At 41.9% G+C, this 16875-nt stretch overlaps 1 protein-coding gene across 1 annotated transcript; it reads left to right on the top strand.

Annotated features, from left to right (window-relative positions):
- Window positions 1–803: 803 nt before the first annotated feature.
- Window positions 804–3622, top strand: zfp64 (zinc finger protein 64 homolog (mouse); the record flags this gene model as incomplete). The annotated part of the gene is made up of 6 exons (XM_079226521.1): window positions 804–825; window positions 997–1146; window positions 1254–1400; window positions 1593–1655; window positions 1736–1987; window positions 2116–3622. The coding sequence occupies 6 exons, from the start codon at window positions 804–806 to the stop codon at window positions 3522–3524; spliced, it is 2043 nt and encodes a 680-aa protein (XP_079082647.1). The 3' UTR covers window positions 3525–3622.
- Window positions 3623–16875: the final 13253 nt, after the last annotated feature.

The raw sequence follows: 16875 nt of genomic DNA, 5'->3' as shown, positions 1-16875 counted from the left end.
GACTTAACGGCCTTTCTCTCCCTCAGAGTTGAAGGTTTAACGTTACATGTTAAGGTGTTGTATGAGAAAGCCTGCTGTACTTTGAAAAAAGTAATTTAAATAACATTTCAGGACCAACGTGGCCCCGTAGCTGAATCCCAATTACTCGCTACTATGGTAGTGCTGCATTCAGGGACTCGTAAATACCTTATGTCAATGACTCCACTTACTAAATATTTAGCCATCTTGGATGTTGTTTTATATATATATATATATATATATTTGTTTCACAATTAAGACTTCCATAAGACGGCGTGTAACCTGATGCACAGGCAGAATACAGAGGGGGGGACATCAGGCTTACACTTGCTGTGGTCTTGTCCAAATTAATAATATATACAATTCTTAAGAAAATCAAATAGCACGAAATATAAAATTCTATTAAAGTATTATTACAACAATAGTCATGTAACAAAACAAACACGCCACTTTTATCCTGTTGTCGGGCGTAAATGCTGAGGGGAGGTAATTTAGATTTTTCCCATAGTTATAAAAGCATCATGTGACGTCACCCGGACACAGCGCTTGCAGCCGTAAACCCCCCGTAACATGTCGTAAAAACCGATTTGTATCAGTTGTTAGAGAAGTACACGATTGTTGCAATTGATATCCAAACTGCGGTGTATCTCGCGTTTTGAACTATGATAATAGTTGCGCTGGCTGTGTCTCCACTCGAGCCGGTAGAGTTAAACAACATGGTGGACGTTGTGTCGGCTTTGAGGAGCCAGAAGATGAGTTGATCCCCCATCAAAACAAGCTCGAAAATGGCAACATACAACGCCGAAGGTAAAGAAAATGGATCCCTAACTATACCCAAAACTCGAACATCCCAGTTATAATTTATATATATGATATATTGCAGTCATCTTTTTTTGCCAGTTTCACACACGTATATCATGCAACTTTCTATTAATATCGGTTATTTTCTGTGCTTTCTGCCTTCCTATGTCGGTGCAGGACATCCTGTTGTGGTGGAATTGAGTCCAGACATCCATATCTGTGGCTTCTGCAAGCAGCAGTATAATAATTTTGAGGTCTTTCTCGCCCATAAGCAAAATGGATGCTCCCTACCAACCTCTGACACATCAGTCACCACTGCAACCACCGGTAAATACTACACTTCTGTATTTGTTGTCAATAGTTTGCACGCATATTTGACTCTCAGTCTTCCTGTCTCGTGCCCTCACATCCTGTCATATTCTTGTGCTGCTCAGATTCCAGCACTGAGTTTGTTTTCGAGGAAACCTACCAGACGTGTGTTATGAGAGGTGTTAAAAAGATCCTGACCAAAGCACAGAAAACACCTTCCAAAAAATTAAAACCTTCCCTGACTTCAAAGAGACACAGCTGCTGTTTCTCAGGTTAGTGCCTCACGCCGTTTACGACTGTAACACATTCGCTCTTTTCGGTTGCCAAGCAGGGGAAACGGTACTTCCTGCCAAGTCCCATGTCATTAGCTGTTATTTATTTAGGACTCTTTTAGATTGACTTTCCACAAGCACAGAGGCAACACACGCACACCTTGTAAAAGCACTATTTCTGTTGATCTACAGGTTGCACTTTCAAGACGCAGTATGGCCAAAAAGACATGGAGCGGCATCTCAAAACCCACACCGGTATGTCAACGCTTTGCACATCTGAGTCTCTCTTGCTTCATTTAAGAAGAATCAGATATTGACATGTTTTTGTCATACAGGTGAGAAGCCATTTGAATGTGAGCTGTGCCACAAACGCTTCAGTCGGCGGGACAAGCTCAACATGCACAGCCGCTCACACACGGGCGAGAAGCCGCACAAGTGTAAGCACTGTCCCTACGCCGCAGCAGACAGCAGCAGTTTGAAGAAGCACCTGCGCATCCACTACGATGAACGGCCGTTTAAGTGCCAGATCTGTCCTTACGCCAGCCGCAACTCCAGCCAACTCACCGTCCACCTGCGCTCACACACTGGTAGGTAGTCACACATCCACAATGGTCCTGCAACTGCAGGATGATGTTGTATTTTTTTGGGAATCAAATCATTGAGAATAATTGTGTGTTTTTTTTTATCCTGTCGTTTTGTTTGATGTCATTCCAAGGTGATGCGCCTTTCCAGTGCCAACAGTGTGACGCAAAGTTCAAAATCAACTCGGACCTGAAGAGGCACATCCGGATTCACTCCGGGGAAAAACCATACAAGTGTAACTTTTGTGAGTACCGCTGCGCCATGAAAGGCAACCTGAAATCTCACATTCAGATCAAGCATGGCACCGAGAACTCCTTCCACTGTGCGCACTGTGCCTTCCAGTGTGCCAGCAAGACTGCTCTGCGGGAGCACACGCGAGAACACCAACCCATTCAGCCCATCCAGTGTTCCATGTGCACTTATTCCTGCGCCAGCAAGGGGGCGCTCAAAGTCCACGAGAGGATCCACTCAGAGGATCGGCCCTTTAAATGTGACTTCTGCAACTTTGCCTCCAAGCAGCGCAGCAACCTCGTCATCCACAAAAGGAAGTGCCACTCGGATAAGCCTGAAAAAGGCGGCGGTGGCAGGGTCGGAGGGAAAAACGGAGGAGGGGACTCCCCGAAGCCTGTCGGCTCCAGGTACCGGGCCAAACTAGAAGCGGCTCGAGCGTTCTGTTGTGACTCGTGCGACGCTTCCTTTGTGAGGGAGGACTCCCTGCGGAGCCACAAGAAGCAGCATCGAGACACTCAGAATGTGTTTCAGCTCCAGCTCTCCGCCCCGGCGGATGTCCACTTGGTTCCTGTCTGCAACACCCAGCTCGAGGTTCCTATCCATTCTGACTCAATGGCTCCTTACAGCAGCGCACAGCTCAAAATCATCGTATCTCACCCTCTGGGCCAGGAGAACTCCTTAATTCCAGCTGGTGTGGATAGTCCGCATAAGACCAGCATGGTCCTGCTCAGCCCGGAAAGCCAGGACATGGTTGTCAACTCCATGATCCAGCAGGTGAACTTGCTCGCACCAATGCAACCCCTCGGGTTGTCCCAGACTGCAGAGGCCACCCTAGAAACTCAGACGGTCCTGTTGACGCAGCTCGGCCCCGGCGACGCCAACAACCCGCTCCACCAGGCCCTGCTGCAGACCGCCATCACCGCTCAGGACGCCAGCAGCGACACGCAGACTTTCATCACAACCTGCTCAGAGCTGGAGGGCCTCAACGCCTTGATCCAGGAGGGTGGCACGGAGGTGACAGTGGTGACCGAAGGGAACGCCGCCATGGTGCCGACAGCAACTCCAACCAACGCGGTGTGCGGTCCATCGGAGGACATGTCTAAGCCAGCGGGGGTAGTAGCGGTCGGGGGGAGTGCCTTACCCTGTGAGGAAAGTGCGCTGCTGGTGCCAAACATCAGCCTTTGCAGCCAGAATGTGGTCATCCACGGTGTTCCACTAATAGTGTCCACTCAGCCGCAGCACACGATAGAGCAGCTCTCTTCTCACACACTTTACGCAGATACACACACAATGGAAGGCATCCCTCAGTGAGTGGAGGGCTCGGTGTGTTTTTCTGAAAATTGAAAGACTGTAAACTGCATCATAAGCTATTTCTTATTTCTTTGCTAGTATGAACTCTTCGGTCCAAAGGTTACATATGTGCAGGCTGTTACCAATAACTGCTTTTTTGCTTCTAGCAATTTAATCATTGACCACTGAATTAACAATACGGTTGACTTTGGAGAAGTAATGGTTTTGTTGTTCGAGCACAATATTACAGAATAACTTTAAAATGTAAAAGTTACTCATTTGGACATCATTTTGCATATTCTATATGCAAGGGTTATGTTTTGAGGCATCAAAATGAAACAAAATTGAATAGAAAAAAATACTTTAAATGTAATTAATTATTTATTAAAAAAGGAGGTTTATTTTAGGCAACAGCTTCAGGAAAAAAAGGAATAAATAAGAATAAAGCCTGAATTGGACACAACTTGAAATTGAACGTTTTTGTGCCATGGATTTCTCCAAATTGTCCTCTAGGTGGCAGCAGAGTGAAACGGGTCGGGGAAGCTCACTCTGAAATTGTGACGCGTTGCAGTGTTAATAATACATATTCTGTATGTGTAGCTTTTTTCTTTTAGAAATTAAGCATTTTCAAGTCCTCATTTTGAATCCACGATGTAGATGTTTTTTTGGAGAAAACATTAGATTGCATATGAAGGTCTTAGTTTCTAAAAGCCAAGTTGCTCTGCCAATAGATTTTTCAATAAAGTGCCTGTCTTCCTTTTGGCAATCCATTATTGTGGCCATTTTTACACTCAGTCGTCAGCACTTAGTATTTGCAGAGATTGAAGGCTGCACCTGAATAGGAGTCTCCTGTGAACAGATGACCATTGATCTCCTTCTCGTCCCTCGGCACTAATGGCTCTGCTGATGCAGACGCAGCATGGCCACAAACTCGGATGAAGTTTGTTTGATGGAGGACTTTCTACAAACCGACGTTTCACCTCACAATGGTTTGTGTTGCAAAAGAGGAAAAAGCATATAAAGACCCTGTCCCTTTTGTTGCTTTACATTTAAGTTTTAGATTGCGTTCTCTATATTTGAATTGTTGCCTTTTTTTCTGCTCTGTTTATGGTCTGTGAGTGGCGGTACATTTTCAATGAATTGCTGGATTAATGGTAGAATGTAACAAAGTACCGTAAGTGCTTTACTTTGTAGTGATTCTTTTCATGAGTACTACCATTTTATGATACTTACACTTCTACTTCACTACATTTATGAGGGCAGTACTATACTTGTTACTACATTTCTCTGTCAGCTATTCGTTCGCTAACCTACTAGTTACTGAGCTGATTAAAGGAATAGTCTGACACTATGTAAAATACGCATATTTGCTTTATTGTTGAGAGTTGGACATTAAACATTGATGCTTAGATCTCTGTTAACAGTTGTATCGATCTTCTCATCTAACTCTCTGTAAGAAAGCAGATAATCACATTTTCCAAAATGTCAAACTAAACTCTTTCGGATTCAACCTCTAAAACATATCATCAGTTTATAAGATTTGATGCACTGTTACAGATTAAACTACTGAAATACTTCAAAGTATTCAAAATTAGGCCCAATGCAACATTAACGTTCTGCTTCCATGAATCAGTAGCCCTAATAGTAATCCAGTAATGTAATATGTTAAGTAAGGGGTCGTCCTGCTTTACAATTTAACTTTTCTTACTTTAAGAAGTCTACATTCTGCTGATGATACTTTCATACTTTTAAATTTTTTTAATGCAGGACCTTTGCTTGTAATGGCCTCCTTTAAGTCACAGTAGATATTTGATTTGCTCTGCTTCCCACAATTAATAACCAACTTATCCATCACAACTTCGGAGCGTTTAGCACGTGAAAAGTGTTCTTTGTGATAACCTGTATTCATACGGAGCACCATATTGTGATTGGTCGTTTGGTCTGGACCGGGCTAAATTCTGCTCCTGCATTGTCAGTTCCTGCACTTGAGCTCACATTTATATTATAATCCGCGGTAAAACCTTTTCAACATTGTGTTTGATTCAAGGACCAAAGTCTTGTTTGATCTTCAGGTGGAATTGCAACAAAAAAAAGAACAAAAAAAAGCTCCTGGAATTCCATCATGTATGAAGATGAGCGTTATGTGGGGAAAGTAAGAAGTGCTCTGTGGTGTATCTCTTTGATCTATTATCTAACAGACTTCCAGGCCCTAATCCTGAGCACCCTTGAGGAGCAGCCCCTCCCTCTCCCTCTCTCTCTTTCTCTCTCTCTCTCTCTCTCTCTCTCTCTCTCTCTCTCTCTCTCTCTCTCTCTCTCTCTCTGTCCTGTTCCACATGTGACGACATAGGTGAGTTAAGTGCTTCTTCTATGAGCTAAAACATCTTTAGAGCTTGTGGGGGGAGTTTGAAATGTTACAATCATGCTCACCTATATTTTGGTGGGTTGCATTATCAATGAATATGTCACCTTAATTTAAGGTTTTCGAAACAGACAATATTGCATCCTTTCTATCATAAAGTCTTGAACTTTTTCTTTTTTTAAACAGACCTCCTAATACTGTATTGCACTTCTTCTCAGTTCCTTCCTTCCTGTGTTTGAGATGTCGGCCTTTGAATGGGGGCCATAAATGTCTCCCCAAAAAGCCATTTCCACTCACAGCTGCTTAAAGAAATCGTAAGTTGTGATGCATTCCTTCTGGACATAAACATTTCCAGAGAGAACCAGGTGGTCGCAGGACAACAAGCAGAGCCAGATCAACACACACGCTTTGGCAAAAGAGGACAGGTACTTTAAATAGTGTGAACATGTCAAAGGACTGTAAAATAAACCTGAATGAACTTCGTATTACGGCTCATTTCTTTCATCAGAGGTGGTTATAAATCGTTCAGACAGCCACTGAGTGCAAACTGTTTTTCACACCGCTCTCCTCCGAGTGCAATCTGTCACTTCAACTATACATTTCTGACCTTTCCTTTGTTTGCACACAATTCGCTATCCCATCAGTAAATGGCACTGAATGCCTTAATGAAATTAACTGATTGGCAAAGTATTGATATGGATTTGTTTTCCGATGCAGGCATCTTTTTTACTGACACTATTGACATCTTAAGTGAGTTTTGATTCCTCGGTGCGCTGCAGGCTTTTATCTTGTCTCTGTTTAGTTCTTTTTGTCTGTGTGATAGAAATGCAACCCGATGGAGCGAATTGATCAGCCATGTAACAAAAACGACGCTTTGATTTGCCTTTCTGAATGCAATGTGATTATTTGCTAAGACATAATTAGGCTATTGTGTCCCGTGGGGGGAATCAATAGCATAACTTTAGGGCGAATTCAGGTTGTGAGAGCCTCTGTGGGTGGTTGTGTGTTTCAGATTCTATTTCTTCTTTTTCTCTCAACAAAATCATGCAACATTTTAGGGTTAAGGTTGTTTGGCATTTCTTGAAAGCTTTGTCTCGTTCTTTTTCCTGGTTTTCATTTGAGTGTTTAGGGTGTTGTCTTTGTCTTTTTTGTCTATCTTGGGTTGTCAGGAAGCATTAACCTGACAGGCTCTTTTGTTGTTTCTTTAAGATTGAAAGCAGCAGTTTAAAAGCAGTCCTCAGGGGGCAGAAAAATAAGTATAATTTTGAGCCAATAGGCAATGGCTGGGGTGAGAGAGCCAAAGCCCATAAAAGTCCTTTGATGGACAAAGGCCCGCTACAGTATCTCCTGCCCTCCAACACAGAGCCAGTGCCTTTTTTAACAAAGTCCTTCATAACGATGTGGGTTTCCCAATTTAGCAATGAGCGCTGAGTGTGATCTTGTGAATGCAAATAAGCAGCTATCAGCTTTTATGGTTCGGAAACAAAGACATTGTTTTCCCAGCCCTGTTTCTGTGCCACTACCCTAAACAAATGAATGTTTGCATGGTTTTAACCGCGCACATGGTGCCATGTATTGAAGCGGGAACAATTGCTCAATTGTTTCCTTTTATTCCATTTTTTTTCTTTGTGGGATGCAAGTTGTGTTGGGAACAGTGGCTAAGTGTGTGCCTTGTGCCATCAGGTTTAGCTCTGCAGGGATACAGGACTTGTTGTTTTTTTGTTGTTTTTTTATGCTCAGTTTTGTGACAGCCTCTGGTCGTTCTCACATGTCAGCATGTTGCTTTGTGTTTTCTCTATCCACGTTCTCATCGCTTGGAGTGCAGGACAGTCACTTTTTGTGTGGTTCGACTTTTGTTTTCATTGCCGGCCGGCCATCATAGAGCGATTAGATTGTTCTAAAGCAATAATTAAATTAACTCATGCTTGGGAAGAACTGGAATTGTAAAGCTGATATAACGATACAGACAAATGGGGTTCAGTGGGGTTGTGTGGACATTTAGAATGAGGCCATAGTTTAGCCAGCAAAAAAAACTATAAGCAGTTGGTGGGATCCACAATTCAAACATTTGACTTTTTAAATGAATATGTATATGTTATATGTGTCCCAATTAAACAAACCTATTTACAATTTTAGAAATTCCTCTGGTTTCAACAGATGGCTGTGAGCAAGCAAAATATTTTCTTTGTTAACACATGCCTTATCCTAAGAAAACAAACATGATGGAAATCTGATCTTTACAGACACAAGCCATTGTGTGTGTGTGTGTGTGTGTGTGTGTGTGTGTGTGTGTGTGTGTGTGTGTGTGTGTGTGTGTGTGTGTGTGTGCTTTAGTCTGTGTTTACCTTCCCTGCTTTCAAAGCACTTAATGCGCACAAATACTGCTGCTGCCAAATGTATTCTTATGCAATTTGATAAAAATGATAAGAAACGATTAGAAAAGAAGTGTCATATGTATTATTGTTGATACTAAAAGATTAGGACGAACACTGCAATGTTTTTATAGCATCTTAATAGAAAAACATATATATTTATACTAATATAATATATAAAAATATCATATATAAGACTTTTTTTCGCCATCATATTAGTTTTTTGATCATTGTTTCCATATTATCAAACATAGTGACATTTTGTATATCTCATGCAAACGGTCAAGAACTGTTTTTCGCGTCCTAGATGCTGTGGTCTGGGTCATCGAGTTGCATATTTATCCGTGTCATCGCTGGTGATGATTCAGTACATTGAGGGACTCAGACCCAGGACATGTTTTCATTTGGATATGGCGTGGTGTTTTTCGAGAATAGAGAGGGGATGGTGACGGGAGAAGGAAAGGAAGATAAGATTAAAGCTGTGCTTGTTTAAGTATTACTATGAGCATAACTTATATTGCAAAAGGATTCACTTTTATTTGTGTTGGTACCAATGAAAATAAAATAAAGTGTGCCTTTATCCCTATTGGTGCCCTTTCTTTTTCCCCCTTAAATGAAGTTCTCTTTCTGCCACCATAATGTCCACCCAACCCCATGATCTAAGTCATAGCCTGTCCATATTTGCTGTTTGTTTGACCCCATAAGGGCACGAACCCTGGCTGATCCTTCATCTGAGGACAAAGCTTATGTTTGCTGTGACATCATAAATGCCTGTGCAAAGAAAACAATGGCTGATGAATTCAGCGGGAGTCGGGCACAGTGGACAGCAGAGACATAGGGACGTGGCCTGAAACCTCCAGTGTCATGGAAAGTTTTTAGACAAGAACCCACACCTTGACCAAACACACAGAATGCTCCCAAAATGAGGGGAAGCTGCGGTCTGAAGAGATCGGATTGCGGCAGTTGTTTTAGAGACAGTGGCAGGGAGGGACTGGGTATTGCCGGGGGATCATCGGGTTATAACACTAAATGTTTATATGAAGCTTTGTGGCTGTTGGAGACAGTCAGAGATGGGGCTCTGCTCCTTGGGGAAGAGAGACGCTTTGTTTTTATAGGCAGGCTGGAATGTGCTGAGGACTGTGGACATCTGCTTTATTAGCATATGCAATTTCACCCCCAGCTATGAATCTGCTGGTGGTCTGATAATGCACCATACTGTCCCTGATATCTGTAAATACAGAACGTGTGAATGATTTACACCAGTTGATGAACGGGTTTAGGTTTAGAGTCATATTTTAACATGTGACTGAGACAGGAAGCAGGCTTTCTTAAAAACATGTTTTTGAATAAAGTGTTTTGTTTTCAATTGCACCACACAGAGATTAGCACTATATGAATGTGTGGTGGTGGTAATTTTTAGTCTAGCTCTCCTGGAGCTTATGGGTGTGAAAATTCCTCAGAAGCATTCTCAGGTCATTACGGATGCATCCCACCCCTGCACTCATACTGGCTCATGGATTACCATTTTCTTTGTTAGGCTAATTGCATTATTGTGGCTTTTATTTTTTAAATCAAGTAGGGGCCATTTGAGCCTATGTATGAATGTACAACCACTTATGGATGAGATTCAAATGGTAATGAAAGTTTTGACTGTGGACACTGAAGCGTTCTTGTGACTTACTTGAACATTTTAAATTGATCAAATATTTGCATTATCAACTATAACATTTGATCATCTCAACTCTTCCCTGATATGACCCTGGTTCACACAGCCTCTGGCTATTTGCTGTTATCACAGTTTCATGCCAGATCATTAATTAGTGTATGAATGATGCACCATTTCTCAAAAAGTCCAGTGATAAAGATCACATGGCAAAGTCCCTTCAGACAGATATCATCTATTAAATAGAGCAGGCCCGTGTAACCTAACACCTTTTAGGGAATGCACTCAATCAAGCCTATTGTTTCTGCTCACATACAGTTCCCTCTGTGAGATAAGTGTAGCCTGGCCACAGAGATAACAACAATGCCTTAAAAGCATGGATGAGATGTCCACTGTCAACACCTCTGCCTGTAAGAATCCTGCCCAGATTACTGCGCTATAGTTCAGCTCAGTCAGTCGGTCATCTGAGTGGAAAAACATTATTATAATTAACAATATATGTGGAAAGTTAGAATGACTCTGCAGTAAGCCATTGTTTGCAGCATCACATTATCCCTGACTAATATTCCGACTATTAGTCAGGATGAAATGGTGCCTGTGGTGTGATTCACATTGCAATTTGATGAGGGCAGCTCCTGAATAGGCAGCATAAATATTATGGCTCGGAGGATGTGAGTCAGGACGGAGAGAATCCAGTTCATTGGGCCATTATTGGAGTTGAAAGAGAGGAGAGGAAGTTGGTTTGAAGATGTGTCACCAGCAGATCTCTGTCTTTTAGGAAGGGGGTGGGCTCTGCACAGCTCAAGAATGTGTAAAAAAAAAAACCTGTTTGTCATGAATAAGAATAAATATTTAACTTATGTGTTGCATCATCACAATTGAATGAAAAGCAAGCCTGATAAGGCCGGTTGTTCCAGAGATAAATATGCTGCATGTATGTCTTGAACAACAGATTTAGTCTGGTCAGAAATCTCTGTGCAACTGGTAAATTGGACACTGACTGCATTCTTTTTGGTTTTGATCCGCTCTGGCCGGCTCATTACTTCATTTCAAGTATTTCGACTGCATCCACATTCCTGGTGAAAGCTCATTTGACGCAGTTGTCCTACTCAGACACTCATCAGAGGCGGTGGGAGGCTGATATATCCATCTGCGCATGCGAAGGGGGCGCTAATCCTTGACAACTGTGCCCCTCTGGCACCATATCCGTTGCACTGCTGGTTGTGTGATACAATAGACTCCCCTCTTTTGTCCTTGAAATTGTTTTAATTAGCCCCACGGCGGGGGGTGGGGTTGCAAACATAGGATGGACTCAATAGAATTGACAAAATCACAGGAGCATGATACTACGGGCTTGGAGATGACAGGCGCGTGTTAGAAATAGACCATCTGTAATAAAATGGTTAAAAGTGACAGTGCGGGCCTTTTAAACCACAATGAATGAGTCAACGCAACCTTGGGCCTCAGCTAGAATGCTAGATGAATACAGGTTATCACAAAGAATATGAATCACCTTGGAAATTCCATAAAGGTGTTTTAAACATGTTTCAGTATTACCTATGTCATCAAAATATAATTATCCTCATCTTCAATTAAGTCCTTGATCTAATATAGGATGTGGATTCTAATCAACTTGGAGAGTGAATTTAAGGAGAGATTTAAGTAGGCAATGTTTGTGTGGAAAAAAACCTGCCGCAAAACACACAATGGGACAATAACCCCCGAAACAACAAATTTCCCTCAAATGTCACTTGCAGCACTTATTGCAAAACTCTAAAACCTGTTATGCTTGCTGGCCCATGGTTCACTTAACAAAGGCAATGCAGAGCTGTGTGTGTGCGTGCGTGCATGTGGGTGTGTGCGTGTGCACACACTTGAATAGCTATCTTTGTGAGGTCCAATTTGAGTTTTAGACCTGATTCAGAGTGGCCATTTTTGGAAAGTGGGGACAATTTTGCTTGGCCTCACTTTAAGGCATACCTTCAAAGGCCCGTTTGTGGGTTCAGACTTGACTTTTAAAGTTCAGGTTAGAATTAGGTTTAGCTTAATTAAGCCTGGGGTCAGGCACTTAGTTGTGGTGGTTAGGGTCGGGGGCTAGGAAATGTATTATGTCAATGTCCTCACAAAGATAGGTGTGTGTGTGTGTGTGTGTGTGTGTGTGTGTGTGTGTGTGTGTGTGTGTGTGTGTGTGTGTGTGTGTGTGTGTGTGTGTGTGCGCGTGCGTGTGTGTTTTGAACGTGCACATGTCGGATAAGCCACAGCCACATGCATTTGCTTGTCCCACCACCACACTTGCATTATGGACCACTCAGACCTCCCAGCAGCCAGCTGGCCCTGGCAACAAGAGGTGACAAGAAGCCAAGTCTTTACCTGATCCAAGAGGATCATGTGACCTCTAAAACGCCACTATAATCCAATATCCATGTCTGTTAGGCACGTCGCCTTCTATTGGAAGGTTAACTCAAGGAATCTCTGTGGAATGCCAGCCGTAGCATTAGCACCAGGTCTTGATACTGGGAAGAACAGCTGTAATTAAGAACAGAGCATGTCAGACAACAAAACAGTAACTCTCTGTGGGTGAAACTTAGTGTGGCCTTTTATGTAAATGCTAATTCCCCCTTCCAAATTCAGCTCTCCTAAGTCAAACACACCCATCCCCCTCGGGTTCTCCTCGCCTCATGGGAGGAGGGGTGGTAGAGAGTGAGATCCCAAACCATCTGAATCCCTTTTAACTAAGTGGCCAGAGAGGAGTAAGGGCAATTATTCCACCATGATGCATTCCTTTTCAAAAGAGGATACCATGACTGTTCAACACATGGAATGCAAGCTGTGTTATGGGCACTGAAGGCATGTCACATCCTCCGACTGCTCACGAATAACCAGAGCTGTGTATCAGAAACAGCAAAACAGGTGCTCACAAAGTGCTGCATGCGCAGTGGGGTACAAAATATGTATGTGTGTGTGTGTACAGGGGGGAGGGGGGTGCTTACAAGTAAATGCTCTTACAGTATGCTTAGTGTGGTTATTTACTATATATGTTCAAGGCTAACTGTTTAAAAGTTATGTCATATTCTGCAACAAAGCATGAGAAGTAATTAAAAATTCATAACAAACTCTAATTTAGCTGTTTGAATCCTTCCTGCTGAACGCATACACTAATTATGTCATATATTTGTTCATAACCAGGTTTCCCCTGAATATTCAGAGGGTGTAGATGTGGAGTTTAATGCAGAATATACATAACACTCCTTTCACGTTCTATTTCACATTAGTAGAACTTTTGTGTTCTTGAAATTTCAAAATCAATCGCTTATGTCATTACATATTTATTGTTGTTATTGTTAAATGTTATGCACCTCCCGCCAATAAATGGTTCTGATTCTGATTATGTTGCAGGTCAGTTTATAGAGGTTGGTCACTATAAACAGGCTTAATGATGACAAATACAGCTGCGGGACGTTTGAATGGAGAAGTCTACAATTAACAAAGATTAATAATGGCACGCTTATGATGAGGCCCCTCCTCATACTGGGTCCTTCAGGCAAAAAACTTCTGTGAGGAAAAGTGTTTGTTTATTTTCACCCTTCATAGTCATGCTGATTATGAGAAACTGGAGACGTTGCAGTCTTGTCTGCTTGGAATTTGTGTGCCCCCTCCTCCCACGTCACCCTTCATCATCAGTTAATTGAATATGGAACAAAAGAGGGCACGTTGGTTTCTATAAGACAAAATGATGAGGACATTGAGTGTAATTATAAGGCGAGACCTCTACATATACATATAGCTTGAATCTTGAATCTACATCTACATCAAAGACATTGTTTTTTCATGTACTGATCAATTTGAGATGTTGGGCTATTTTCATCACACGTTTCATAATAGTGGAAAGAAAACAAAACACACATTTGACGGTATCAAAGTGTGTTGATTTCTGTTCAGGAAAATGCAAGATTAGCACATATTTGATTAGATAATGCCTCATTTGCATATAAAAAAAGAATTTTAGAAACTTTGAATGCATTTTTTTTTTCTTCATAAATGGTGGTATTAGATAAAACTGTGACACCACTCACTTCTAGTGTCTCTCCTTAAATGTAATACATTCTAAATACCACTTCTGCTAACTACCATTGTTTAATCCTGCTGAGCTTTCATTTGCTCAAATTCATAAATCCCTCCACTGCATAACTGCCTTCAACAGAATATAATAGATGATTTCTCCGGACCACAGTGTTGCGTTGCCTCACTCCTCATACCACCTGTAGCGTGTTCAGTATTGATTGCTCCTCCGAGGTCCACTTCCCCAGCGGTGTTTAATGGAGCTCATCGTCCCCGACCGATTCTCTCACCATTTCCTCTGAAACTGGACACTTCTGCCCATGTTTCATCCAACAGCACCTTTCTTAGGAAGCGACTGGAGCATGGAGCGAGAGCTTTAACACTTCTTTTAAAAAGAGTAAGACAATAAGCACAGGATGAGTTTCCAGCGAAGCAGCTGTGTGGTGGAAAACACTTGCCTTTGTCCAAACCTTCCCACAGTCGCATAGGGGCTGTCATATGCTGGACATTTGTTTGACTGTTTGAGATGGGTTTTTGAATGCATATGGGGTGGAACCAAACACATTCTTATGTGTGTGGAAGTCACAGGGTATAAAGACAGATGTAGCATTGCCTAACTCCTGCTTTCCCACCTCATCTGTGGTAGTATTCCACCGTGTGCTGGAATAATCAGCTGGGGTGTGGGGTTTGAAATCAGTTTATAGATGTCAGAACAATAACATAAATATTAATCATCCATTTGACATATTGTGAAATATGTTTATTTGCTGCTTTGTCTGTCAAAGCACGAGTGCTATATACATTAAGTTATCATTATTTGCGTTCTGGCTAAAAGTACAATGAGGAAATCTATTAATTTACATGCCAGTGTGCTAAATATGAACAGCTGGTTAACTTAACTTAGCATAAATACTAGAAATGGGTGGAAACAGTTAGCATGTCTCCGTGCAAAGGTAACAAAAACTCTACCATCCCCTCTTAAGCTCACAAATGAACACAGTAGAGCCAGGCTGGTTGTTTCCCCGTTCCCGGTCTTTGTGCGAAGATAATCTGTTGGTTCAAGCTTCATATGTCAGACATAAGAGTGGATGGATTTTCTCGTCTAACTCAAGGAAAAAAGTTAGGGAAAATCCCCAAATGTCAATCGTAACTCTAAAATGTGAACATATTTCCCATTTTAACGTCTGAAAGAGAAATCTCTGTTGTCTGTGTCTCATAGCAAACTTCACAGTGTCTGTGTCATGTTAGATTGTATGTGCTGACACACAGACGGCAGCCAGCTAAATGTGTCTGTGTGATAAGTCCAGCCCAAGCCTTTCATCCTCTGGACGTTCGGACGGAGACACAGACAGGTCAGGGTTAATGACGGGTTGTCGGTGCACTTTTAATGTACTATGTGTTGAGTAAAGGGTGTTTATGGATAATGGTTTTGAAAAGAAAAAAGTCATATCTTAAACATAAAAGGATTTTGATAATGACATTGATGAAAACCGACAAGCTGCAGATATCACTGGTTTATTGTGAACAAAGACTTGTCTGATTTCTAATGAATCTCCCATCATACACCACAAAGGTGCGTGTATATATCCCGTATATGTATAACCTACCTTCCCGTCTCTACCCACAAAGAAACAGAGTATGAGCAACATTTCCTTTAGATTAGTCTGACTGTAATGGAATACTTGTTAAAAAGGCAAGAATGTGCTTTAATTTGTCAAGGGGATCTGAGCTGACAACTTTAGTAAAGTCCACTATAACAACCTTCCAGGGCCCCTGACCTAGGGAGGGAGTGACCCCTGACCTTATTTGGGCCTCTTTTATGAGGACTTTTTTGAGCTCTGGCCAGATGGCTAAACTATCAAAGGGTTTTTTTATGAGAAAAATCTGCAGGCAAGAGTGGAGAAGTATATTTATCTCATTGTGTGGAAAACGAAGCCTCTGTAACTTCCGACTAGGTGGGTCGAGAGAGAATCGGATACATAGAGAGAGGGGGGTGTTCCATATTTCACTTAGTCTCTCTTTAATAAATGATATCAGCGAGCGAGGTTTTCATTAAATGTATTGACCTCCATATTTCCCATCTTTCAATGCCTGTCCTATTCAAACCCATCCGTGCTCACAACATGGATATCTTTATAGTGTGATGAAATTGCGAGAGATATTTTTACACAATGAAGAATTAGCTATCCTCAAAATAAAAAAGAAGATCTTTGTATCTCCATTATCAACCGCTTACAATTGGCTCAGTCCAGCAGCAGCAAACATAACACAAATAATAGTATTGATTTCATGTCTTTGCAACTGCAAAGCTGCTTCTTGTCAATAGTTGCAATCAGACTGTTGAACAAACGTGGTCATTTTCACATGTAATGTAAAAGCATTTCAATAACTCTACCCTGAAACTGATGGGACAGTTGTCTGAGATCACAGATGAGTGCAAATCAGTGGAATTTGTGTGTTGGGGAACTGGGAAGAGTTGTGTGTCCCAGGGTCACTATAACTCGCCCCGCTCACATCACTCATATGGCCTCTTTATGAGCGATGGGCTGTTTTGTTGGATTAGGTTTCTGGGGAAGCATTTGGGCCTGGCCTGTTTGCAGAGCAATACAGGAACAGATTCAAGACCCCCGTAAATGTTTGCTGTAACGTTTGATATGCATATAATCCGCTGCACATGTTTGTACGAGTCCAACTTTGTGAATGATATAAATGCTGCCATATTTTGTTTTCAATGTGGAAACCCCATTCAGTAGGAAGTGGGTGGCTCCTTACACACACATGAACAGTCACACAGCTGTTGTAAGCGTTACCTGTGTGTTGTTCTCTGCAGACTCCAAATCAGCTGCTCCCTCGGAGCCTACTCATCATACATTTTTTGACCGCTGTATGAACAGAAGCGAGATCATTTCCAGACTGATG

The sequence above is a fragment of the Taurulus bubalis genome, assembly GCF_910589615.1.
Source record: "Taurulus bubalis genome assembly, chromosome: 11".
NCBI classification, from domain to species: domain Eukaryota; kingdom Metazoa; phylum Chordata; class Actinopteri; order Perciformes; family Cottidae; genus Taurulus; species Taurulus bubalis.
This window is presented reverse-complemented; position numbering and strand designations above follow the sequence as displayed.